Source organism: Astatotilapia calliptera, chromosome 1 (genome assembly GCF_900246225.1).
Source record: "Astatotilapia calliptera chromosome 1, fAstCal1.2, whole genome shotgun sequence".
Lineage (NCBI taxonomy): Eukaryota > Metazoa > Chordata > Actinopteri > Cichliformes > Cichlidae > Astatotilapia > Astatotilapia calliptera.
This window is the reverse complement of record NC_039302.1, coordinates 33851578-33878492: the sequence shown is the minus strand read 5'-3', so window position 1 is coordinate 33878492 and position 26915 is coordinate 33851578. Positions and strand designations below refer to the sequence as shown.

The following is a 26915-nucleotide window of genomic DNA, read 5'->3' as shown; positions in this document are numbered from 1 at the left end:
TAATCATATACAGAATAATAAAGGGTGTCTTTTTATTTGTTGCCGTCTTTCAGGGTACTAGAGCATAAAATTGGAATATCATTCCATGATGGTAGTGGAAGAAAAAAATAATAATAATAATTTGATGGCCGCAACTCAATTGTATATTTTGTAATTACCATAAAAGGTACTGGGGAAGAACCAAAGCATTTAAGGTGGATGGCTTTTTCATTTTATAATTTGATGGCTTTTTTTTCTTTCCTGTCAAACTTTGTCTGTCAAGGGAGCAAGTCTGGAAGAATGTAGAAGCAACATCAATACCTCTGCACACATTATATTTTAAAGGAAATTAATGTGCTCAAAGGTGCCAGCATGAAGACTGAACTCTGATAGGACAGGGGAAAGCATTTTCATCTACTCCACTTCTCCAGGATGGCTTCATAGCATGATACAAAAAGAAAAGAAATACAGTTTTGTTATATAGTAGACCAAGGTTACTCTTAAGAAAGCTGAATCTTAATCACAGAACAAAAGTGCAAAAGTAACGCTGGAAACATGTCAACGGCTCTTTCAAATTCTTCAAACCACTCAGTGAAACAATCTTGTGCACTTTTGTTTATTTAAGTTCTTTATACTCTAAAGGACTTTATACTCAAAACATTACTGTCTTGTTTTTTTAATTGACCTAATGTACTTTAGCAACAATGCTCTGAGCTGGTAATTTTCACAAGGGTCCGAGAAACTTTATTTCTAATAAGATGGGTTCTGTGGTTCCGACCTTACCTGAAGGTCAAAGCCATGAGGCTCCAGGGAAGGTAGCCGAGAGAGGTTCAAATCTTATCCAGAGAAGATGGCAGGTAGGAGGGCAGGAAGGTGATAGTGGTGAGTATTTTTGTTTCCAAGGCAAAGAGGTTGCAGGGCGAAGCGATGAATCGGCGATGAATCGGTGAAGCATCCAGAAGTTTGAGCTGTAGGTCTTGACAGCTGAACTGTGCATAGAAAGAGATCAGGATAAGTACAAGGTATGGATAAAGCAACAAGCTACAAGGAGGCCTAGTTACCACCATGAGGTAGCTGACAAACTGGCGGTGAATTGAGGGCTGTGCTGGTGAAGACTATCACCTAGCTGATTGCTGTTGATGGATTGCAGGTGATAACGACAGGTGAGGAACCAGAGCTCCACAGACACAGAAAAACACAGGATCCAAATGGAAAAGTATTATTCGAAGCACATAGCGCACACTGTGGGAATTTACGACTATGTGTAAATTCCCCCTAATTTTGGTATGATCTGAGCTCAGGCACTAGGCGACTGAGCACCGCACATGAACGAGGGGAGAGAAGCTGCTGCCTGCGAGTTTCCTGTAGGAGAAGTGCAGACAGAGGAGAGCTTAAAGCTGGGCATACACTGTGCGATTTTTTCAGTCGCGTTATTCAGCTTCTGCTCGAACTGTACGATTGACGCGCAGGGGTTAGAAGTTCGTAGGTCACAATGCAGGGTCTCACACTAGATGGCCTGATGCTCTGATGCGACCCGAATGCTCACACTGTGCGTCCATAAAAATGAAGGTTATAACAGAAAATCCGTCGCTCCCTCTCTGTCTTTCACTCACACAGACACACACCACCACCATCAACTTTGCTAAATTGCTAATGAAAAACATTGATCAGGCAGCTGTGATTGAGTAGCAATGTAAATCCAACTATTTTCACGGTTGTTGTGGTTGTGATGATTTTGTGAGGCCAAATGGAAAAGGCTCGGATGAGCTTTCCAAAGTTCTACAAGTGTCCAGATCACACTGCTGTGCTACTCTTTCTTTTTCACCGATGTTTATGTGTTTGCGCGTGCGCAGTGTGAGCGGCTGCGGCGATCGTGGGGGTGTCGAAACAGGTTTGAAAATCCTCCCGACCAAGCGACTGATGATCGGGAGCTGGTCGTGAGGTGTTAATCGCTTCTCGTTACCTCACGTATACTACACGATGCACGACGCACGATGAAGGCCAAAATCAGGCCGATCACCAAAACGGTCGCACGATTGAAAAATCGGCTCAAAATGCGCCAAAAATCGCACAGTGTATGCCCAGCTTTAGTTTGACCAGGTACTAAAGCAAATCATTCGCACTGTACAAATGTAAATATGATGGTGTATCACAAAAGATTGATATCAAACTGATCACTTGACCCACATTACAATACTTGCTCTTGGAGTGAATCAAATGGCGAAATGAAAGCCGAACAACAATGCTGTTTTTTTTAGAGAGTCTTAGTTTACATGTGTGTTTATTTCATATTTTCAGTTGTTACCCTCCACAGCTAAATAAAGCACTCTAAATCGGTTTCAGTTATGTACTGATGTACACAACAATGGACATTAGAGGGTTCTTTCAAAGAAAAAACTCAGGTAAAATGTTATTCTGTATATTGTGCTTTGTATGTTGTTCAATATATTTCTATGCAAAACAAGAGAATTTTCAATACACAGCAATATATTCACAGTTGAAACCACATATTTACATACACTTTATTTATTTATTTTTTTACTGTTACTGTTAAACATCAATTTAGAGTAAACTTTTTTGTTTTAGATAAATAAATATTGAAATATCTTTTGAATTAGTTAAATGTCAGTAGGGCTGTTCGATATAACGATATATATCGGATGATGATATAAAAACATCTATCGTTTCATTTTACGCTATCGTTTCTTTCGTGGTGTCGCAAAATAAACTGTTTACGGCAATATTTCTTCATCGTTTTGATGGTCACTGTAGTGGCTATATTAATTTCTTAAAGTTCTCTCTTTCTCTTATATTTAATATAACCACACTACAGACAGACAAGCGCCTGTTTTTATGCGTTGTCGTTAGCAACAACGACGGTAAAACCATCCCGTGTCAGCTTGTTTATGTCATGGTCCTGGGCCATGTGGGCCCAGTATTCTTAGTTTTCATGTATTTTTGTATTTTGTTCTTTATTTAGGCCATGCTTCCTGGGTTGATCTGTTACGTTGTTCCTCATGTGTTTTCCCTTCGTGACTCTTACCCCCTGTGTGCCCCTCTGTGTATTTATGAGCCCTCGTCTCTCTTTGTGCTTTATTCTATGTTTTCCCTAGCCCGTTATGTCTGCGTTCTTCCCGTGCTCTCTCTCCTCCTGTCTGAACCTCTGTGCCTGTACCCGTCAGCGTTATGTTCACCCCGCCCTGTCTCGTTATGGTTATCTGTGTCACCTGTGTTCCCCGTGTGTTCCCACTTTCCTCGTTAACCCTCTGTGTATTTCTGTCTGCGTCTTCCTCTGTTCGGCGTCGCGTTCTCCCTCATGTTGTGTGTAATTCTCCCCGTGGTTCGGTTCCTTGTACAGTTCATGCGTTAGTTTTCCCAGTTTTAGTTTATTCTGTATTGCTTCCCGTGGCCAGCAATAAAGCTGTGTTTTTTGAGTTTATCTCCGTGTCTGTGAACCTGCATCTTGGGTCCTTCCCCTGCCTGCCACACAACGTATCATGACAGAAGAACGCGAACACAACATGGACCCAGCAGTTCACAACCCCTCCGCGGACCGACAGTACGACGCGAGCATGCCGGACCCAGCGACACAAAGACTGGAGATTGTCCGGACAGTGGAGTCGCTGTGCGACAAGTGGCTGCACTGTTCCAGTGAGGAGGAACGGGAGGAGTTCGCCCGCCAGGTAGGGGTGTGCGTGTCTGTGTTCCCCTGGTTATGGGAGACGCTGCACCCCCTCGTCAGCGACCTTCTCGTCTCCGCTCTCCGACTCCGTCCGCAGCAGCGGCCCGGTGGGCGTGCACCTTCACCAGAGCCGTGCCATCGCGCCGTTGCCCCGCCGCCTCATGAGCCAGTGGCGGTCAGAGTCGGAACGGTGAGGCTCACCACGGACACACCATTGGCTCACACTTCATCAGCTTCCGCATCTTCGCCACCGCCTGCCTGCACGGAGATGCCCGAGGCTGTTGACTTCGGTGAGGAGGAGCGGCAGCAGGTGTTGCGAGCGTATCGGGAGGATGAGCTACGCTGGAAGCCCTGGCTTATCTCCGAGGAGGAGCTTCCGCCAGCCGCCCCGCCTCGGACCGGCCGCCCGTCCTCGCTGCCTCGATCGGACTACTCTTCTCCCGCTTCCTTTCTGGCGCGGATGTGGTCGGAAGACGAGGAGCCAGTCATCACAGAAAACCAAGTTCCATCCGCGTCCACTTCAAGACGGAAGCGGCGTTCACGTCGCCGTCGCTCATCGCTACGGCATGTCTCGCCCTCCACTGAACGACACGAGGAGGCTGTGGAGGTAATGGATTTCGACCTCGAGGAGCGGCAGAGCGCCGCATGCGCGCAACTGGAGGAGGAGCAACGGGGGAAGCCAGGGCTCGCTCCTCACTACGGTGAGATTTTCCGCGGGACACGCCTGGCCTTTGGGGGCCCCCGGAGTTGCCAGGAGCTCCCACCTGACGCTCCGCCAACACTCGCATCCTCAGCCTCTGCGTCACCGCAGGAGGCTCCACTTTCCGCGTTAACGGGGCCCACGGCCAAGAAAAAACGGCGTTCGCGTCGTCACCGCATCACCCGATGCTCGGAGGTGAGTGAACCTGTTCTGTCAAGCCAAGTTTCCTCTGAGCGGGCGGCATGTGAAATAACTACAGACTTAGCCGGTGATATGGCTAGCAATGAGCTATTCACCAAGCCACAGGCTAGGGACAGTCCTTCTCAGCCGATTATGACTGCTTCACTCAATCCTGCAGGGACCACAAAATCTACACATAGACTGAAAGAGACTTCCACTGATTCTCAGGGTAATAGTGTGAGTAGTGGGGTGAAGGTGTTTCCTTTTGTGTCTTTTACCATGTCTGAGGTTCCATCCAAGTCTGAGCTATCTGTTTCTGAGCCTGACCTCAAGAACTGTGTTTTCTCAACTCCGGGGCCCTCTGAAGCCACAGTAAGCAAGGATATTGCAGAGTTGGCAAATCATGGATTAAAGTGTAACATGACTAGTGATCCTGTTTTCCCTGCTACTCTTGTGTTTAATGAACTGAAAACGGTGAACGCCGATCATAAACTCACTCTAACCTGTCAAGATGAAAACATAAATGCTGATCATGGTAACCTGGACTGTGTAACGTCACAATATGAATTCTGTCTTCCTGAAGGTCATACACAGGGTGATTCTGAACTGTTTTGCACCAGTACCTCCACTCAGGAGATGGAGGCTGAGATCAGGGTTAATGTGACACCGTTTTCTCCTGTCTCTGTGAACTCATCACTGGATAAGATTTTAGCCTCGAACAATGTTGTAACCACTCACTCTCAGCCTGAAGTGTCACCTGCTTCAGTTAATGGTTTACGTACCGTTTTGCCTGTATCTGTCTCTCCACTCAATATAGTCATCACTCTGACGCCACAGATCACTGCGGGTGCAGGTTCCAACAAACACATCCATCCAACACACCACAGTCATGCTACCACGGTGACATTGGTTAGGTCCATACCTGTGTGTTTACTGTTTTTTCAGGAGTTAGCTCCTGATGATCTAAGCCTTGTTTTTGTGGATCGAGTGGCAATTGTTGTTTTCCGTATGGTTGAACCAGCTCCTCTGAGCCGCACACTACCATCGGTTAAGTCCAACCAGCTTATGTTGGCCTCTCCTAGGATTACTGAGACTGGGCCAGTAACCTGCGAGCCACCTTGGACTGATGCAGACTCTGGGAACCTAATGATTGCTGGCTCTGAACTGGTGGTCCCTACCACTGTTCACTTCACGGTTTTTCATGCCAAGATGTTAAGCCCTATAGACTGTTTTCTACCTGTTTTCTCTCTCTCTGGGTTTGTGCCTCAGCAGCCTGTGTTTCCTCAGCTCCTAGTCCAGCCAGGGGCCTACATAACTGTTTGTCCTGCATCTGCTGTTGGACTCCCAGGTGTGCCTATCCGGCACCCTGCGGCGACACCATCGCTTCACGTCACGTTAGCTGGAGGGTCCGAGGGGCCCGTTCAGCCACCTGTCTCCGCTGGAGGGTCCGAGGGGCCCGTTCAGCCACCTGTCTCCGCTGGAGGGTCCGAGGGGCCCGTTCAGCCTCCTGTCTCCGCTGGAGGGTCCGAGGGGCCCGTTCAGCCACCTGTCTCCGCTGGAGGGTCCGAGGGGCCCGTTCAGCCACCTGTCTCCGCTGGAGGGTCCGAGGGGCCCGTTCTGCCTTCTGTCTCCGCTGGAGGGTCCGAGGGGCCCGTTCAGCCTCCTGTCTCCGCTGGAGGGTCCGAGGGGCCCGTTCAGCCTCCTGTCTCCGCTGGAGGGTCCGAGGGGCCCGTTCAGCCTTCTGTCTCCGCTGGAGGGTCCGAGGGGCCCGTTCAGCCTTCTGTCTCCGCTGGAGGGTCCGAGGGGCCCGTTCAGCCTTCTGTCTCCGCTGGAGGGTCCGAGGGGCCCGTTCAGCTCCCTTCCACGTCGGCTGTACAGGCTGCTCCTCAGTCTTCTAGGAATGGCGTGAGCTTTCTCTCCGCCTCGGACTGCCTTCTGCTTCAGCCGTCTCTTCCAGCTGGAGAGCCCGAGGGGCCCGTTCAGCTCCCTTCCACGTCGGCTGTACAGGCTGCTCCTCAGTCTTCTAGGAATGGCGTGAGCTTTCTCTCCGCCTCAGACTGCCTTCTGCTTCAGCCATCTCTTCCAGCTGGAGAGCCCGAGGAGCCCGTTCAGCTTCCTTCCACGTCAGCTGTACAGGCTGCTTCTCAGCCTTCTAGGAATGGCGTGAGCTTTCTCTCCGCCTCAGACTGCCTTCTGCTTCAGCCGTCTCTTCCAGCTGGAGGGCCCGAGGGGTCCGTTCAGCCTCCTGTCTCCGCTGGAGGGTCCGAGGGGCCCGTTCAGCCTCCTGTCTCCGCTGGAGGGCCCGGGGGGCCCGTCCGGCCACCTGTCTCCGCTGGAGGGTCCGAGGGGCCCGTCCGGCCACCTGTCTCCGCTGGAGGGTCCGAGGGGCCCGTCCGGCCACCTGTCTCCGCTGGAGGGTCCGAGGGGCCCGTTCGGCCACCTGTCTCCGCTGGAGGGTCCGAGGGGCCCGTTCAGCCTCAAGCCTCGTCAGCTGGAGGGCCCGAGGAGCCCATCCAGCCACCTTCTGCTACGCCTGGTCCAGCCTGTGCTTCGTCCGCTGCAGCCTCAGAGCCTTCATCCGCTGCAGCCTCAGAGCCTTCGTCCGCTGCAGCAGCCTCCGAGCCTTCGTCCGCTGCAGCAGCCTCCGAGCCTTCGTCAGCTGCAGCAGCCTCCGAGCCTTCGTCAGCTGCAGCAGCCTCCGAGCCTTCGTCAGCTGCAGCAGCCTCCGAGCCTTCGTCAGCTGCAGCAGCCTCCGAGCCTTCGTCAGCTGCAGCAGCCTCCGAGCCTTCGTCAGCTGCAGCAGCCTCCGAGCCTTCGTCAGCTGCAGCAGCCTCCGAGCCTTCGTCAGCTGCAGCAGCCTCCGAGCCTTCGTCAGCTGCAGCAGCCTCCGAGTCTTCAGCCTCGTCTGTCGCGGCTTCGGCCTGTGCTTCGTCTGGTCCTGTGCCCACCGGGCCATGGCCAGCACGCCTGACACTGGAGAGCCGCCGCTGCCTTCCCCGCGGCCGGCCCCCTGAACTGCTCCGTCGTCTACTTCGCCGCCGCCCCTGCCTTCCCCGCGGCCGGCCCCCGGAACTGCTCCGTCGTCTCCTTCGCCGCCGCCGCTGCCTTCCGCGCGGCCGGCCTCCTGAACTGCTCCGTCTCCTTCGCCGCCGCCGCTGCCTTCCGCACGGCCGGCCTCCGGACCAGCTCTGCCACCTGTGCCACCCGCCTGGTCGGCCCCCCGACCGTGTGACCCGTGAACTCTTGTGCCTGTGGGCTCTGGGTCGGCCCCCTGAACTTTATTTTGACTACAGTCATGCGCTCCTGTGTTTTCTGTTGTTTGTTTTGTTTCCCGTTCTGGTCCCTCCGTCCTGGTCCCCCGCCTCCCGCCCTGGGTGGGTTGTTTTCTGTTTTTGTTTCTCGGGTTTGGGCTGTCAGGAGCCAGCCCTTTAGGGGGGGGTGGTGTCATGGTCCTGGGCCATGTGGGCCCAGTATTCTTAGTTTTCATGTATTTTTGTATTTTGTTCTTTATTTAGGCCATGCTTCCTGGGTTGATCTGTTACGTTGTTCCTCATGTGTTTTCCCTTCGTGACTCTTACCCCCTGTGTGCCCCTCTGTGTATTTATGAGCCCTCGTCTCTCTTTGTGCTTTATTCTATGTTTTCCCTAGCCCGTTATGTCTGCGTTCTTCCCGTGCTCTCTCTCCTCCTGTCTGAACCTCTGTGCCTGTACCCGTCAGCGTTATGTTCACCCCGCCCTGTCTCGTTATGGTTATCTGTGTCACCTGTGTTCCCCGTGTGTTCCCACTTTCCTCGTTAACCCTCTGTGTATTTCTGTCTGCGTCTTCCTCTGTTCGGCGTCGCGTTCTCCCTCATGTTGTGTGTAATTCTCCCCGTGGTTCGGTTCCTTGTACAGTTCATGCGTTAGTTTTCCCAGTTTTAGTTTATTCTGTATTGCTTCCCGTGGCCAGCAATAAAGCTGTGTTTTTTGAGTTTATCTCCGTGTCTGTGAACCTGCATCTTGGGTCCTTCCCCTGCCTGCCACACAACGTATCATGACAGTTTATTTTCCATATAAACCTTTCACAATAAAGCTCAAGATCCTGTTGAGACTTTTCAAAATAAACTGAATCACATGAAAGAGTATGCAGAGTATTTACGGATGAAAAGCAAAAAAGAGTCGCAAAAATAAACCTTAGACTCAAACGTTAGAACAGGCTTTTCCCCGCAGCACGCTGTGCAATAAATACTCACAAAGAAAACGGCGGCCGTTACAACTTATGTCTAAAAATGTATCGTTTCATGCATCGGTTAAAACACTCGACTCCAGGTACACGACACCCAGCTGGAAACACTTCACACAAGTCGAGCTGCCCGAGATTCACAGAATTTACAGAAAATGTTACATTTTTGTGATTTATATCGTTATCGGGACGATAGATGTCTTATATCGGGATATGAGATTTGTGTCATATCGCACAGCCCTAAATGTCAGAATAAAGAGAAAGAGCTGTCTTTTTTAATCACTTTCATCAAATTTAGGAGTATATATACACACTAAGTTTATTGTGTCCTTAATTAATAAGAAAACACCAGATGATTCCATTCTGAGCTTAAGAAGCTTGTGATAGGTTACTAGAGTCCATTTGAGTGAATTGGTGGTACACCTGTGGATGCATATAAGGCACCCGCAAAATACAGAGCCTGTTTCTTTGACATGGCAAAATCAAGAGATATCAACCAAGTATTCTGCATGCCTAGGTGTTTGATTTTATACACATTTATAATGATATTGTGATGATTCATTAGCCAGTATAGGACTAACAATTAACACAATAATGCCTTCATTTGCAGATTAATAGACATATATTGAATATTAGAATAAAAATAACTATTAATTCCTATAAGACAGTTACTTCATCAGTTATAATCCCTTTTGTTGTAGGCAAATTATTATTGCACAATAATGCAGTTTACCATTTAAATTGGGTTAAAAAGCTTACTTCTCAATTGCATGTGCTGACATTCTTGGAAGTCTCCCACAGGATATTTCAAAATTGTGTTTTTTTAAAAATTGCAAGAAGAGAAAAAAATAAAAACAGGGAATTGTCTGGATCCAATTTCGAAGAGGAGTTTGGAAGTCCAGAGAAGTGATATTCTTCCCCCCAAATGCACTTTTTTGCCTTTTTTTTTTTTACTTTGTACTGCAGTTATATTGTTAAAGATGAAGTGTTGGGCATATGACATGTTTGATTCACTGGTATCTGGTTTATTAATAATGAGTCTTTATTGGACCACCAAATCTGCCGACTGAGAATAGATGCTCAGATGTTGTTGGAATGAACATGCATAAATAAACTGGCTTCCTGAAACATTTCACTATACATTTATTATATGTAATTTTTTGCCATTTTGCTATTGATTTATACATTGTACAGAAAACATCCTGAGGTAACGGACAAAGACAGACACGAACTGCAAGCAAATTAAAGTGCAGTGACTGATACTTTTGGCACTGTTTTTATTACAGTAGTTTTTGATGTAAAGATATCCAAGTAAAAAGTACACTTATTGTCCAGCTGATGCTAGCATTTCAGAAATCTCTACCTCCTTGTTTGTGATTTCCAGGAGGGAACTAAATAAGTCATACCTTACAAAGTTAGATTTTTTGTCCTCACACTGGGAGCTTCCTATCCTGTAATTATTTCCAGTACACAGTTGAAGGTTGGCTAACTACATTTTTAAAAAAGCTTCTTCAACACCATTGAGACAATGCAAAAGGACTTAACAGGTTCTTTTTTTTCTCAGCACTTACACTTTCTGACAAAGATAAATGGGTGAAAAGGTTCTGACCCTGCAGTGTGTTTAATAAATTAGATGAGACATTGATTCATTTGCCAGGTCAAATCACCAAAAGCTTCATTAAATGACAGTCTCTTTGGGCCATAAATAATTTATATTCATCACTATAACATTCAGGGTTTTAAATTGCACTGAAGGATATAAGCTGATGACAGTGTCAACTACCTCATAAAACTGCATGTTTAGCAAAACATTACTGGATAACAGCCACATAACCAACAACGAACCATAATTCTGTCAGTGGTATACCTACAGAGGCCCAGTCATTAAGCTTGTAGTTCACCACTTGGTATGCAGGTATAACAGGGAAAAGAGCAAACAGAATCCTGGACTGCTTTTTGGTTTAGCAGTCTATCCCAGAGGTGGCAAAGTACTGTTGCAGCTTTTGAATATGTATGTGAGTTATTGGTCCTGGGGGAGCCGCTATATATCCGAGGAATGGCGAAAGGGTGACAATGGGGGCCCAGTCTTCTTTTTCCTTTATCTGGGGCTGTCTACCTCCTGATGTATCTCTCAGCACTACTTGTTCAGATTGCCTCATCTATCATTGGCCTCAGATATGAAAATGTGGATCCCTGCTTTGGGGCCCAGTCACATTGTTACGAGCGCAATCTGGAAGCATCATGGGGGAGGCCCTCATCCAAAGTTGAGGTGGGAGGCGAGGAGGGTGGGGTTGCTAGAGAGAAAGTCACAAGGAGAAGAAATGCTCTACTGTGCATCTTTTCATTTTTTATCACTGCATTTTTAAAAGAAAAGATTGATTTTTGCCAGCACTGAGATAAGTAATGAACAATACTGAGGTCTTCCCACTGCAGGAGTCTGTTTAAGAGCTTATTAGACTGGTGAAATCATTTGTATATCATTTGTTTTATGTGTGGAATGTAAAACTAATAAATTACACATGATTCAGTTACTGTCTGTTTTCAAGGACATATGGCCAGCAGCATGGCAGCAATCAACACAGCGCTGTTGCTGTGAAATTAAAGACGTGTTTATGATTATGTTCCCATGCCAAATCTCTCACACCCGCATTTGTTTATTGGCCTCCCTTAATAATGTGTGAAGGGGGATCTTAATTAGATTAGGCTTAATAAAGGAGTTACCAATTTGCATTACACAAGGTCATTCATTATCTTTTCAAACTTGGAAAGCCAGGTTATCTGTTCAGAAAACTTGTTATAGCTGCTTGAAGTAGACACAACTCCAGAATTGGCTCAGGCACCTTTGCTTATGTGAGTGGCAGCATGCCATTGAGTGGATGTATTGGTTTTTCATGGTGCCAAAATGGTTTGACGTAAATATGTATGACTTCCAGATGCGAAGACAGAGAACAGCAAGCATGAGTAAAGTTTAGAAACAAATGCTTGAAAGGTTTTGTTTTTTCGTATAGTGCATTTTTATTTTGGCTGATTTCTGTTCACATGCCTCTGAATACAAACTTTTTTTTGCAAAGTCATAGTATTGAAGATTCTATTGTGAAGGAGGTTAAAGATTTTCAAAAGTCCATATGTATTTCACAGGGTCATCTGCAATTTTCTCTCCTCTTTGTACCAAACTGAATATGTGTGCATACTAGGGCTGCAACTAACGACAAAGTGACTGATCTAAAAATTCTTCTTTGATTAGTCGATTAGTGAACGATTATTTAAATAACTCCTGTCTCCACTTCCTGTGGGCAAACCTCCTGTTCTAGGCTTCAGTACCTCACTTTCTCAAGTCTGCCCACCTGTTAATAATCACCCTGTTGTCTAGTCCCACAGCAAATAAAACTACTGACCCAGGAAACATAAATTTGAAAATAATCCAATGTGTTTTTAACATTACTCAATTGAACTGTCAGAATAAAAATGAAATATTAGGTAATACAAATTAGGGCACTAGCAGTATTTAAACAAAAAATTAATGTGCAAATAGGAAACTAAAAATGGCTTCTGTCCAAGATTTTATTTTCCAGTCCAAAATAACAAGTTTAACTTTACAGATGATTCAGTTCATGAATGAGACGCTTGCTCATAGTAAAGCAGAACAATACAGAATTAAAAAAGACAGTCACTAATCACAAATTTGGTTATATATCATAGTTTCTCAGATGGTGTAGTGTTCAATGCCAGTTAAACTGTTTAACTGATCTTATATATATATATATATATATATATATATATATATATATATATATATATATATATATCACATTTCACTCACATGTGCTGTACCAATGTACCTGCACATGTGATGTGACAATAAAAGTGATTTGATTTGATTGATATATATATATATATACACACACACACACATAGGTAAGCCCTATGTATAATTAATTTTTGATATCGTCAAACTGACAGATTAACTACCTAACTTCAGGTGGAAGAGGTTTACTATTCAGAATAAACGCTATTGTTAATGTGAGAAAAAAAAACTACAATAAACTAGGAGGCAGTGTAGCTATGCCACTGTAATGGTTTACTATCACATTTCACTCATTAACATTAGCTAACAAAACTGAAATGGTGTTTACTTAGCAGGCATCTTACTAAGACGTTTCCACCAGGTAAGCTAACATAAAAATTACAGTACAAACACTAACATAAACAAGGTATCAACATGAAGCACTGACTTAATTCTCTAAAACTGACCCATTCAGAGTTGACATGACAGCGGCAGGGTGCTGGTGCTCGTGCACTGCTGTCAGGCTGTCGTGGATTTACTGTGAAATTTTACATTTTGTTAAATCTCATTTTACATTTTCTTCCATCCTCCTGTTTAGCTGTTCGCTCTTGGTTCTTCTTTGTTAGTCTGAAGTGCAGTCTTGCCAGATGATAGAGTCAATACTTCCCCCGTAGCTTCCTTTAGTGTATTGCAGTTGCAAAAACACATTTATGTAGTTTTAGTATATGATGCGATGACAATAAAGTTCCACTTTGACAAATTTTTATAGGCGATGTCATTGAGTATTGCGACGAATTGTTGCAGCCCTAGTGCACACCCAAAGAGAGAATATATATTATTATTTGTGTCCAAAAGTTGATTCTGTTCATCTGGACGACCAGATGAACAGAATCAACTTTTGGAAATTTACTTACCAGGATGATTGAGAATGCATCAAGACGATATATTATTTGTGGCTTTTTGAACATAGAATTGTCACTCTACACACATCCTTTATTGACAGGTATGCACATTTCCAGCTATTAGATTGTTAGAGCGAGTACTCCCTAATGATGCCTAAAGGAGAGATCTGAGGTCTGGAGCTGTCTGGATTGTCATGTAACACAGCTGAGGTGAAAGTATGAACAGAGGAGGAGACCTGTGTGCTAATCCCACAATCAACGGTGTCTCCACGGAGGGGTTTAGCATAAAAGCAACAGCTGCAGTGCTGCATTGGTCACCCAACAAAAACCCCAGGTCATCTGGCAGAGGTTTAATCAGCACCCAAAACACAGCAGTTCAACTGAGCAGATTAAAGTCAGTGTTTCCTTTCTTTTCCCTTTCTCCTGTACATTTTGAATGTCTTTCATACCCATATGTTCAAGGTTGACATTGCATATGAAGCAGTAGGTAGGTTCTAAAGTCTCTAGTATATTGAGAGAAACAAAGCACGTTAAATCTATATCGACTTTATTTGTCACTCAAGACTCTCTTCAGACAGTCTTTCAAGGGCCATGAAGCAGTTCTAATGTGAAAATTAAAGATTTTCTGTGTGAACACATGTTTTAACTGAAATCTCTGATTACTATAATGGAGTAAGACTTTGTAATTCTAGCTGTCTGAATGGCTGCATTAAATTACAGAGGAGAAAGGTAAATGTCTACCCAAACACTGAGTCTGACATAATTCTATGTCTACCAAATGGATCAAACTGTATAAACAATAGCCAAGATACCAATTACAGTATAACTTGGCACTTACTGCTGTCTACTGTCAGTGGCAGTGTGGCTCAGGAAAAAGGGAATTAATGTATAATTCATGTACAAATAAACCTTTCAGTGCAAAGACAAATTTGTACCAGCATCACTATTCTAAAAGACTGACACAATGGGTACATGGACCTCCCTCGTGTGTGTGCCTTCAGACACTTTCCCCTGCCTTTTCAATTATAATGACTTTGGAACTTGCGCTGCAGTGGATGTCATAATATCTCAGTGACTCATCTCCTCTCTGTGGACTTGTGTAAATAAGGCTTGTTTTGGGACGAAATACAACTTTATTGACTCCTTGGTGTTGTGTTTGCAATTATGCTCAGTTTGCAGGTTTGTTTGTTTTTTTTATTTTAATAATTATCATTTAAATCCTTAAATATATTATACTCAAAAATTTTTATATCTCTTTCACCATTAAGCCTTGGTTATACTCTGTTGTGAACATGGACAACTAAAGACCTAGTTGCCATGAAGCCATTCCTTGTATACTTCTTTGAAGCCCTCTGCCTGGGGGCAATGGATAATTGATTTCTTGTACAGTAAATTCTACACAGATAACACTGCACAGTCACAATAAACCTCACCATCCTATCAAAATTTATGTCACTCAGGCCCAAGTAGACCCTAGCGGACACAGAAAGCATAATTGAGGCTTTAGAGTAAAATCTGCCTAACCTAGAAAGGTTGATGGACTGACATGACATATTTTTGTAGACACTGATGATTCCTGGAGTATAAATCATGATGATTTGGATTACACAGAGACCATCCATCATGACCATTCCACACTAGTGTAAATATCAATCTATTTGAGTTGTTCTTGTTTTGCATATATTTTAATGAAAATTCAGTTCTTTCCTACTTTTGCTGTTCAGGAATTCCTAAACATAGATGGCAACAAATCTTTCTGGCAAAACTTCACCTATTTCCAAGGTGCATGGAGAAGACAAAGATCTGATGACGTGAAGACAAGTAATAAGGAACAACTTTATTAGGTGACCAACGTGTTTTGAGCTGTAGCCTTCATCAGGGTCATTGCAGATTATCAAACAGTTTGTGTTTAAATAAAAAACAGGAAACACAAAAAGTCCAAGTGGACCAATCACACATTCACAAATGACCAATTAGCATTTAGGAATTCCTAAATGCCATGCTGTCATATTATGGAGCCCTGTCCAAAAGTGCTTATATCCAATGTGCATATGTTTTTAAGTGATCAAGATTAAGCAGTTCAGGGTGGCAACTGGGAAACCAGTGATGGAGACAGTGAGGATAGGCCAAGATGCCAGTAACGGAGACCTTCCACTGACAAAAACAATCTGGTGGCATGACCATAGGCTGCTGTGGGTGACAAGGACTCTCTGGTGGTATGGCCAGTGGCTGGTGTTGTCAGAGGACATGCTACCCCTCAGGAAGCTGGCTTTGGTGGGGAAGACAATAGCGAGAGAGCTATGCTAGTGTTAGCATAGGGTGGAACATAAACAGTCATAATTAGCACAAACGTTAGCTCCCTCTTTAGAAAAAGGTAGTGATTTAGCAGAAATGGACTCTGGAGCACACCCTCAGTGTTTCACATTAGTTGTCACTGTTTACAGTACTATAAATTAGTGTTTACTACTTATTACAAATGGTGGGATGCTAGAATTATTGATCATTTAAAAAAATAGGATTTCTCCTTTTGCTTTTTTTAACTTGACTATTCTTTCTCTGCTTACCATAGTTGTCAGTTGCAAGCTTCTGAAAATTTAGAGCTCATGAAATGTAACCCCCAGCACATGAATAGAATCAGAAATGTAAGAGGCTGTGTGATTACAGTGCTGCTTAGGACAAAAGGGGACGTGCATCAGGCATTGTAATGAGTCTCATCACCAGAAAAGGCGCAGCATGGGGGACAAGGCACAGTAGAAATCACAGTTTAGAGCCAAAGACAGATTCAATTCCCTTACCCTGTGTAATTACTGTGGATCAGGCTTTATCAGTGGCAGACATCAGCCTTGGGATCTGTGTGAAAATGAGCAAAGAAATGTTCAAGGGAAGTGAGAGGAGGATGGAGAGAGCACTCTAAAAAAAAAAAAAAACACTGGCTAATGCTGTAAGAGAGATTATCAGGTGCGCGTCAAATATCGTGCTTCAAACAGTGGATAGGTAAGCCCTAAGAATTAACTACAGGCTGGATATTCCAAAGGTCCTTATCTTGTGTCATATAGCTTTTCTCAGAAGGACTGCTTTGATTGTAAGCTAAGGGCTGTCCAATGGCTTATTTTTTTTACATTTTATTTTTAGAGCTGATGAGATACAGTGGATCAAAGGATTACGAGAAACATAGTTTAAAGCAGTGTACTTCTAAGAGATTTTTGATAATATTCCCTTGCTCACATTAATATAATATTGGATAGCTACTAATTCCCACCAAAAGGGATACTTAACAAATTATCAAATGTGATTATCCAGTACCCTGTTATGTCCATACAATAATACCAAAACACCTAATTAGTCATGCTGTATTTGTGGCCTTTATATACCACTTCCACAGGAGCTAATTGGCTGTTTTAGTTGTGTAAGACCACTCACAGTAGGGGCACAGGAAAGGGGAGTGGCCAGGATTTTCACTCGGAGGCAATATGAAAAACACTGAATCAGCATATTTACTCCAACCTCACTCTTCATTATTCTCTCCCTAGCATATAGAAGAAGGTGAATTCAAAGCATTTTGCAGCAGACAAATTAATGCAGTAATGAATATTGCATTTTCCAGGCAAGTAGGGGGTTAGATCCTACATGTGTTATCCAAGAAAACCTTTTGTGGTATTCAATACTGTTGCATTGTAGTAAGAAAATCTAACTCAGGGTTAACCTTCATACAAATTATAATGTTAGATTAACAACTGTAAACTGATATCCTATTTAAGGGTCACGTATTAATGCTAAGAGAACAAGACAATTTGCTTCTAAAAATCTGTATTTCTTAATGATGCTCACTGCTATGTTGTTGTTGTTGTTTTTTTGTTGTTTTTTTGTTGGTTTTTGTGTTGTTGTTTTTTGGTTGTTTGTTTAATCTTGGTGTCAGTGTAAAGTTTAAAACTCAATAAACACACAGTTAAAAAAAAAATCATGCTCAACAGAGCAAGACAAAGATTTAGACCCGATTACTATCAATCCACTGAGGGCAACAGACTCTTTCACTAGTGGTAATGCTGTTTTAAGGAGAATAGATTTCACCCCTGGGGATCTCTTTTCTGGGGCAAAATCTGCTCCACAGACATTTAGAGAATAAACTTTGGTCAGAAGCAAACCTCTGAAAACCCTGAAAACCTTGAGTTAACCTGAGGTTTGTTAAGCCTCAGATCCTAGTTTATGCTTCAGGCCTCGGGTCTATTTTCAAGACATGTATGAAGAGAAACTTAATACCAAAATGCCATGCAGGCTAAATCTTTGTTGAGTTGCAGAAGGCAGTGTATATCATTATTATTTGTAATGTCTGTTCTTCATACAGAAAATAAATGCTGAATTATTTTTAACAATATGTCATTTTAAGATATATATATACTGTATATATATAAAGAAAAATAATATAACATAAAGAAAAAAGTTAGAAGCTAATTAGAAGCTAGAATAATTATGATGATGACGTTTAACTGTAATACCTGTAGTTCCTTTTCACATCAAGTTGTGGCTTAAGACTGTACTTAGACAACAAGAAATTAGATTAGACGATACTAAAATAAATTTTTATACATATTCAATATGCAATCTGTTCCCAAATTGCCTTTGGGAGCAGATTGAATGGTATCTGTATTGTGTCAACATATCTACTGTTTCTTTCTTTGAGTTGTTTTCCTACAACATATCTGGAATGATAAATCATATATTCTCATTATATTCTTTGCAACCAAACACCTTCAGCTGCAGGAATGCATCAAATGAAACTAAGTAAAATCTGCATGGCAGCGAATAAAACAGACATACTAAACACAGTCCTCGTATTCTATTACAATGTGTATCATTGTGAAAACACAGATAATCTTATTTCCTCAGCAGCAGTCTTTTCCTGTGAAAGGGAATTTGTTGTTGCATGTTGTATGTTGTGCTTTATTCTTTTTACATTATTTGGAAGGCTCTTTAATTAACGTGATTCCTTATTTTATCCGTGGGGATTAAATTTTTTCACTTTAACCAGATTATGGCCTAAAACAGGAAACAACCCTGTTCATGCAAAACTGTAACATGCATGTAAATATGATGCCTCTTGGAAAGCATGGGGAAGCTATGGAAACTATCACCCTGCTGTGTGCACGGGTGCATGTTTTAGCACAGCCTGCATCACTGGATTCACACTTCTTTTCTGTGTTACCAGTTGTTTTGAAACCATTAATTTCCACTTCATAATGGCAAACTATGCTAATGAATATGAATTGAAACATCTGCATTTTTATTCCTGCCTCATATGCTCTTTTTGTTTTTTGTTTGTTGGTCCTCTTGGCAGTGACAAAATTTCCCCCAGTCTTGGTTTATTGCCATGAAGCGTGGTCTGGTGCATTGTGGGCTTCATATGCTGAAAAGGTCACATCTCCTGGCGATGACTTTCATTGTCCTTCAGTGGCTCCTCTGACACTAATCTAGATGCATCAGTTTTAACTGCATTCCTCCATTGCAACATTCATCCGTGGAGATCAATCAATCCATCCTGTAATTTCATCAGGATCACTCCCTCACTCTTCCACACCTAGCTCCCTTATCTCTTCCTCCTCCTCCTTGTCACCATTCCAGTGCGTGAGACAGGTCATTCATCAGCATTCCCATTCAGCATGGGTATTTAAAATAAATCCTTTTTAATGTATTGTCTGGAGTACCACGAGGGTCATGTAACATAATGTTGGTCAATTAATTTTTAATGACTCTGTAAAAAGTCATGCCATAAATATTGTGCCACCTCTTCGTACATGATAGGTTATTTTTCAGTAAATCAAAAGTCACTCAGTTTCTAAGCTCAAAGTGAGATACAATACAACACACCACTCTGTCCTTTAATAAACTCGGGAAATGGAATTAAAACCCACGGTTTGCTTGGGAGAGGTGTGTCTGCTTATGTGAAAATAGAAATGTGCTGATATTTGTGTCCTCTTTGTTTCTCCCCCTCCCTCATGTGAAGCACACACCAGCTCTTCTGCATGTTTACCAATGACAAATGGAGGGCTCTGTTCTTCAGGGACATGAAGAGGAATCAGGTGCACTAAGACTGCAGGCCTATAAACTCCAGTGGCTCTAGGCCCAGGGGCCACCAGCAGAGGAGAGATGCGATAAGTCTGGACTGAAGAATGAATACACTCGCATGGGACAAGCAGGATGATGACAATTGGCTGCATTGTTTTCGCTAGCCTGCTGTTGCATCACAATACAGATTCCCACTGCACACCTCATAAAAATGGATTTAGCTGTGGAAAAGGACATCTCTAGTCTCTGTGGAAAGAAAAAACTTTGTGTGTCCAATGCACCTCAGACTGATTTTTGAATTTATTTTTGTTTGTGAATGAAAAAGTATTCTAGAAGATAATTATACACTATCCCTAGCATGAGAGTGTGGTCTCTTTATATGTAATAAATAATTCAAATCTACTGGGCTATTTTTCCCAGAAATTAAACATGCAGATTTCTCTTAGTAATGTCCTTTTGTTTATTTATTTAAATATGTTTTGAAAATCTTTGCAGGACCATTTATTCTTATTTTTGAAGTATAATAATTTAAGGTAATGTAACCAACAATGGCTTTTCTGTAGTGGTTGTGCTTGCAATTCTATCATTTATCTTATTCAAATATAAAACTTGGATTTGCATGTTTCCACAAGATTTGTACCATATAGCAGTATGCATGAATACATTATACAACCTTATATGAGTCAAAAGTTTCAACACTCTTATTCAGTGGTCTCTCCTCATTGTTTTTTTTTCTCTTTTAGAATTTTAGATAGTGTACAACAATAACAAGACATTGAAATTATGAATAGTACAGCAATAGTAACAAATATATGAAGAAAAAAACCTTCATTTGAAGTTTGCTATTGAAGTTATATATTGTAGATATAAATATAAATATTGAAGAGCTCATAAAAGGGAACATCAAAGATTTGGGGCTTGTTCACTTCAATGCCAAATAGAAGCATTTTTAAAGTATAAAAGACATTTGGCAATGAACACTTTGATAAGCCTTTTCAAAACACCTTTACACAATGAATGTATTTCTAAAGAAACCAAACCTGTGCCTATGTTCTACTTTAAAAGAATTTCTAAAGTCATGATGGGAAATGTTAAGGGAAAAGATCCTGACTCCTGACCAGAAGTTTCCATTCACATCTGTTTTCCAGTGCTGCACATTAGACACTGAATGTGCTTTAAGCAACAAACCTCTTTGTCTTTTTGAATTTAGTTATGGTAAAATATCTAAATTGAGGTGCACCAATATAATTAAGGACAAAAGCAAAATTAAATGAAACACCTACATGTTATCCTTGCACTGTCCTCAGCAATATTTCTTTATGAACTGATGAGAATGACTGCAATACTTAATTAAATGCTGTTTATTTTTTTTTTTAGAAACGTTATCAAGTGCTCTCAGTATTAAAATGCTGAAAGAACAGTTTTGCCCTTGGACAGCTTTTATGCAAACTGGTTGATTGTAGGCAAGAACTCATCCTCTGATGTCTGCTCACACTCAGTCCATTTTCTGGTGACAAAAACGGCTTTCGCCCCCTATACGGAAAACAGATATGTATTTTTCACTGTATGTTCAGACTTTTCAAACACACCAGGTCACATTATTTTTCTCATATTATTTTTCCACTGGAGCTATATCTCCACTGCAGTTCTGTTCATCTGCACAGATAGTTACATGGTGAGCTCTTCTGATTATACAATTATAATAGATGTGGAGAACAGAATGAAGAAAATAACAGCCTGAGTAATTTTCTTGCACACCTGTGGACACAAACACATTACTCAATAGTCTTGAATCTTGTGTTAATGCTTTGTATAAAATTCACAAACATTTTTTAAGCACAACTAAAGAGGATGTGCACATTCAGAGAGGATTAAGTGCATAAGTGTAGTGTAGTATATTTTAGCAGCTTGACAAATCCTGCTGGTCTGTCAGCTGGTACGCAGATTTGGTCTAAACTGAAATACCTTCACAGCTATTGCAGGGTTTGAGTGTTAAAATGAAGGTGATACAATTCCCCACCCTTCCCTGCTTAATTTTTGCATGCCTGTCTGTTCCCATGCACTACCAGCTGATATATCTGCAACTAATCTCTGCTTAACTCCTGCCCTTTAACACCAGCCTGTTCTCCTGTTCTTTGCCAGATCGTACCATTTGCTAGTGTTGCAGTAATGATCAGGCTGCTAGTTAAACAGCTACCCACTCTTGTTCTTTATTTGATTTTTCGTGTTTTTGATTTTAGATTTGCCCCGTCCTTTCCGTCCTTCATCCCCGTACACATGAGGGAAGATACAGCTACAGATGCAGTGTAACACGGTGCAATAGCATACAAAGTCTCCGTGAAGCACCTAAAGGAACCTCACAGAGAGGTTTTTTTTTGTATTATTATTATTATTACTACCAGTGTTAATTAGATCAGATGAAAACACTACAAAATCTACAAGTAAAGAGCTAGTGCGGGAACTAATCCACACCCAGTTGCAAATTTGAATGCAAAGGAGTGTGTTTGTATTTCCTTGATAGTGAGGTGCATTAATGGTTCATTTGTACCAATAGGTACGCTGCTTGTTTGCTATCATAATTATACAGTTATAAATGTAAACGGACACTGAATCTAAAGATTTTTTTGTAATTGAGTTATTTCAGTTGTTTGCTGTCCTACCCTAGTGCATCATTTTAATTTCAACTGTTTATTAAGTCGTTACTGTCATAGTACCTGCACACTCGGAGAAAGTGCCATTAAAATAACATTAAAAAATGAGCTAGATCACAAGGCAGAAGTGAGATCAGTGGGTGAGCTCTCCTCTCTATATCTGGAAAATAGCTTAAATATGTCTATTTCTTTTTCAGTCGTTTCTTTTTTTATATATATATTTTGACTTGCTGGCACACATCAGAGTAAAGAGAAGGGAAAAGTCATAAAGATTTAGAAAAGGCCAATAAGTGTCCTAAGGACAAAAGACATAACCCTATTTTTTCTACAGGAGACAGACAAAAGAAACTCGAAACTTGTCTCTTTTAGTATTTATTTCACCAGGCCTTGTCATGGCTGCCACTGGGATTCTTCCAGGTGAGTTATCTCAGTTAGGAAGCCTCCTAATCAAAAAAGACTTTTCCTCCCACATCAGCTCTTTCTGCCAGTGCCTTGATTAGTTAATCTCCAGCGGCGGGGTTCCCTTCAGGACTACAGCATTTGCATAGAGAAACACTGGTCCTACGGGCCTCTTGTTTCCTTTTCTGGAACACTCTCTGCTTCCCTGCTGCTCCACACTTAACTTACAGGTGCTGCTGTAGTGGTCCTGTTAGGCCACAATAGTTGAATATGATTGAAAGTGACTATGCAAATATAACCTGAATACAACCTTTTACCCTGCTAAACCAGAATATGCTTTAACTGAGTTGTAAGGCTTTAGGATAGCTGTTGTAAGTTTAAGAGGATCATACGAGTGCACTTATTGTGCATATATATGGTACCATACATATATGATTCTTCCTCGTCATTCTTGGGTTTCTGCTGCCTAAGGTATTCAACACACACACACATATATATATATATATATATATATATATATATATATATATATATATATATATATATATATATATATATATATATATATATATATATATATATACACACACACACACACACACACACACATATATACATATATATACATATATATACATACATACACATACATACACAGCAAAATCTCCAGTGTTAAATTAACACTAGAGAGTGTCTACATGGGTCCACTCCTCTGAGTGTTAAATACAACACTGTTGAGTGTTAAATTAACACTTTTGACAGTGTTATATGTTTAAAAGTAACCTAGTCAGTTTTGAGGATTAACAAAGACTAACACTGAGCAGTGCTGATTTTCTAACACTGGAATATTTCTAACATTTTGAGTTATTTTCCAGTGTTAGAAAATCAGCACTGCTCAGTGTTAGTCTTTGTTAATTGACCTACTGTATGCTAATGTGAGAGATGCATACAGAGCCACCCCCCTCCCCCCACTAGGGAAGTCAGACCACAACCTGGTTTACCTACAGCCACAATACACACCCCTCGTCCAAAGGCAGCCTGTCACAACGCGCTTCATCCGGAGATGGACCCCAGTAAAGGATGATGCTCTGAGGGACTTTTATGACACCACAGACTGGGATGTGCTCCTGAGCCCACATGGTGAGGACATACAGGGGGCGACACACTGTCTTACAGACTACCTCAACTTTTGTGTGGACACAGTCGCCCCTGCTAAGACGGTACGGTGTTATCCTAATAACAAACCGTGGGTAACACAGGAAGTCAAAGCTGTCCTCAACATGAAGAAGAAGGCTTTCAGGAGCAAAGTGAAGGAGGAGATGAAAGCAGCACAGCGGGAGGTGAAACGCTGCCTGAGGGAAGCAAAGGACACCTACAGGAGGAAGGTGGAGCAGAAGTTGGAGAGGAACAATATGAGGGAGGTCTGGAATGGTGTGAAAACCATCACAGGCCACAACACCAAGAAAAGCACAGTGGGGGGGACTGTGGAGAAGGCAAACGAACTCAACAACTTCTTCAACAGGTTTGACCAGCCCACAACCCCCCCCCCCACCCTCACCCTCACCTTTACTACAGAGTCCTCTCCCCACTCTCCTACCTCCCTCGCTTCCCCCCCTTCCTGACACCATGACACCCCCCTCCTCCAATCCCTCTCTCAGCAGCAAGACATCTCCCCCCCTCCCCTCCTCCCAAACATCTCCCAGTGTCACAGTGGATCAGGTCAGGAGACAACTGAGGAAGCTTCGCCCCAGAAAGGCAGCAGGCCCAGACAAGGTGTGTCCTAGGATGCTAAAGGCGTGTGCTGCTGAACTTGGGGAGCCGCTACAACAAGTCTTCAATCTCAGTCTGCGACTGGGGAGAGTGCCCGCCCTATGGAAGACATCCTGCATCATCCCGGTCCCCAAAAAGAACCGGCCCAATGAGCTGAATGACTTCCGACCGGTGGCACTGACGTCACATCTTATGAAGACTCTAGAGCGGCTCTTCCTCAACCTCCTCCGACCACAGGTACAACATGCCCAGGACCCACTACAGTTTGCATACAAGGCGGGTGTCGGAGTGGAGGATGCCATCCTGTACCTCCTACACAGAGCCCACTCACACCTGGATGGGGGAAAAGGCACGGTCAGGATCCTGTTTCTTGACTTTTCCAGTGCTTTTAATACCATCTGGCCCTGTATGCGTCAAGAAAAACTGAACAGGATGGAGGTGGACCCCTGCCTGGTGGCTTGGATCTCCAACTACCTCACCGACAGACCACAGTACGTCAGGCTGAAGGACATCACGTCTGACACTGTGGTCAGCAGCACAGGAGCACCACAGGGAACTGTGCTGTCCCCTCTTCTCTTCACCCTGTACACCTCTGACTTCTGCTACAACTCTGAATTATGCCACATTCAGAAGTTTGCAGATGACACGGCCATCATGGGGTGTATCTGGGATGATCAGGAAGAGGAGTACAGAAGTCTGGTGAGGAACTTTGTCGCATGGAGTCACACAAACCACCTGCAACTCAACACCTCAAAGACTAAGGAACTGGTTGTGGACTTCGGGAGGTCCAGAGAAGGTCCACTGCCGGTTCAGATAGAGGGGGAGGAGGTGGAGGTGGTCAACAAGTACAAGTACCTCGGGCTGTGGGTGGACAATAAACTGGACTGGTCATGCAACACAGAGCACCTGTATAAAAAAGCCCAAAGCCGACTGTATTTCCTCAGGAGGCTGAGGTCTTTTAACATCTGCAGGAAGCTCCTGAGGATGTTTTACCAGTCAGTGGTTGCTGGAGTACTTTTCTATGCTGTGGTGTGCTGGGGGAGCAGCACAGCAAAGAAGGACTCATCCAGGCTGGAGAAACTGATCAGGAAGGCTAGCTCTGTGGTCGGCATGAAGCTGGACACTCTGGTGACAGTGGCAGAGAAAAGGACATTAAAGAAACTGCTGGACATTATGGACAATGCTGGGCATCCTCTGCACACGGCCATAAACAATCAGAAGAGTCTGTTCAGTGACAGGTTGCTTCTCCCCAAGACAAGAACTAACAGACTTAAAAACTCCTTTGTCCCACACGCCATCAAACTGTTTAACTCCTCTCTGGAGGGGAGAGGGAGGGGAAACAGGAGGACAAAGGAGGAGGGAACAACTAAGCTGTAGTGCCTCTTCACCTCACTGTACAATACCTTGTGCAATACTTTTTGTAAATAGTCAATGGTGCAATAGACCTCAATACTTGAAATGTGCAATTCACTTGTATTTTTATTTTTATTCCTATTTATTCTATTTATCCCCTTTGTATATTTTATTTATATTTGTCTCTGTATTTATATATGTGTGTGTATGTGTGTGTGTGTATATATATAATATTCTTTAACTGTAACTTCTGTCGGTGCTGTGCTTTTTGGAAATCGAATTTCCCAGAGGAACCCACCCGAGGGATTAATAAAGTTCTATCTTATCTTATGTCAGACCTTTTGATAAACAAAATTCTAATGAAAGTGAGAACATGTATACTGTTACATCTTTCAGAAAATGTTTTGAAATTGTGGTGCACAGTTCAGAATAAATGTTTTTCAAGAACCATTGCATCTTTTTAGTAAATGTTTATTTCCAAAAGAAATGTCTAGAAGTTCAGAACAGTAAAATTCCCGCTTTTTAGAATGAATTAGAAGATAACTCTTACGTAGTTAAACTAAAATACTCTTTGAGAGTTAATATATAAACTCTTAACACCAAGTGTTAAATTATCAACTCCAGACAGATTTGGTGTTTAACACTAAATCAGAGTTAACGTACCAACTCTCCAAAAAGAGTTAAATTAACACTCTCTGGTGTGGACCCATATAGACACTTTAATAGTGTTGAAATCAAATCCGACAGTGTTAATTTGGACATGCTGGATTTGCTGTGTATATACATATACATATGTGTGTGTGTGTGTGTGTGTGTAAGCAAGAAAATAAAGATTTCATTATATTTGATCAGCAGCAGTGTTAGAGGTACAATGCATGTCTTACCTTAAGCTGTTCAGCATCATAGTGAAGACATTTGGATAAAATATGACTTTATAGATGGTCACTGTTGTGGCCCTTGCAGGGCCTCCTCATGAAGTTGCCCTCATGTCGGTGTGTCCTGCCATATCTCCTGCCTTAGGTGCCACCTTTTTTATACAGCTGACTCCCATTAGCAATTAGAAGTATTTAAGGCCAGAGAAAAGTGAGCTCTAGTTCCAGAGAGCCATGCTGGTGGTTGCAGCTAGTGAGCTGTGTGTGGTGACTGATTGTCACCACACACATTGAGAAGTGCTTGGTGACAAATCCTTTTTTTACTTACTTTTCAGTTTAGTGACCGATGTTTTGGTTTGTTT

At 42.8% G+C, this 26915-nt stretch overlaps 1 protein-coding gene and 1 long non-coding RNA gene across 2 annotated transcripts; one reads left to right on the top strand and one right to left on the bottom strand.

Annotated features, from left to right (window-relative positions):
- The first annotated feature begins 3501 nt into the window (after positions 1 to 3501).
- Positions 3502 to 19489, top strand: LOC113026571 (uncharacterized). Its single transcript, XM_026175504.1, has 2 exons — positions 3502 to 4556; positions 19447 to 19489. Exons 1-2 carry the CDS (start codon positions 3552 to 3554, stop codon positions 19477 to 19479), a joined length of 1038 nt encoding a protein of 345 aa, XP_026031289.1. The 5' UTR covers positions 3502 to 3551; the 3' UTR covers positions 19480 to 19489.
- On the bottom strand, positions 15472 to 26674 carry LOC113026580 (uncharacterized). Its single transcript, XR_003272939.1, has 3 exons — positions 26566 to 26674; positions 16244 to 16298; positions 15472 to 15717 (listed from the first exon to the last, which is right to left on the bottom strand). It is a non-coding gene; the product is annotated as an uncharacterized LOC113026580 (long non-coding RNA).
- Positions 26675 to 26915: the final 241 nt, after the last annotated feature.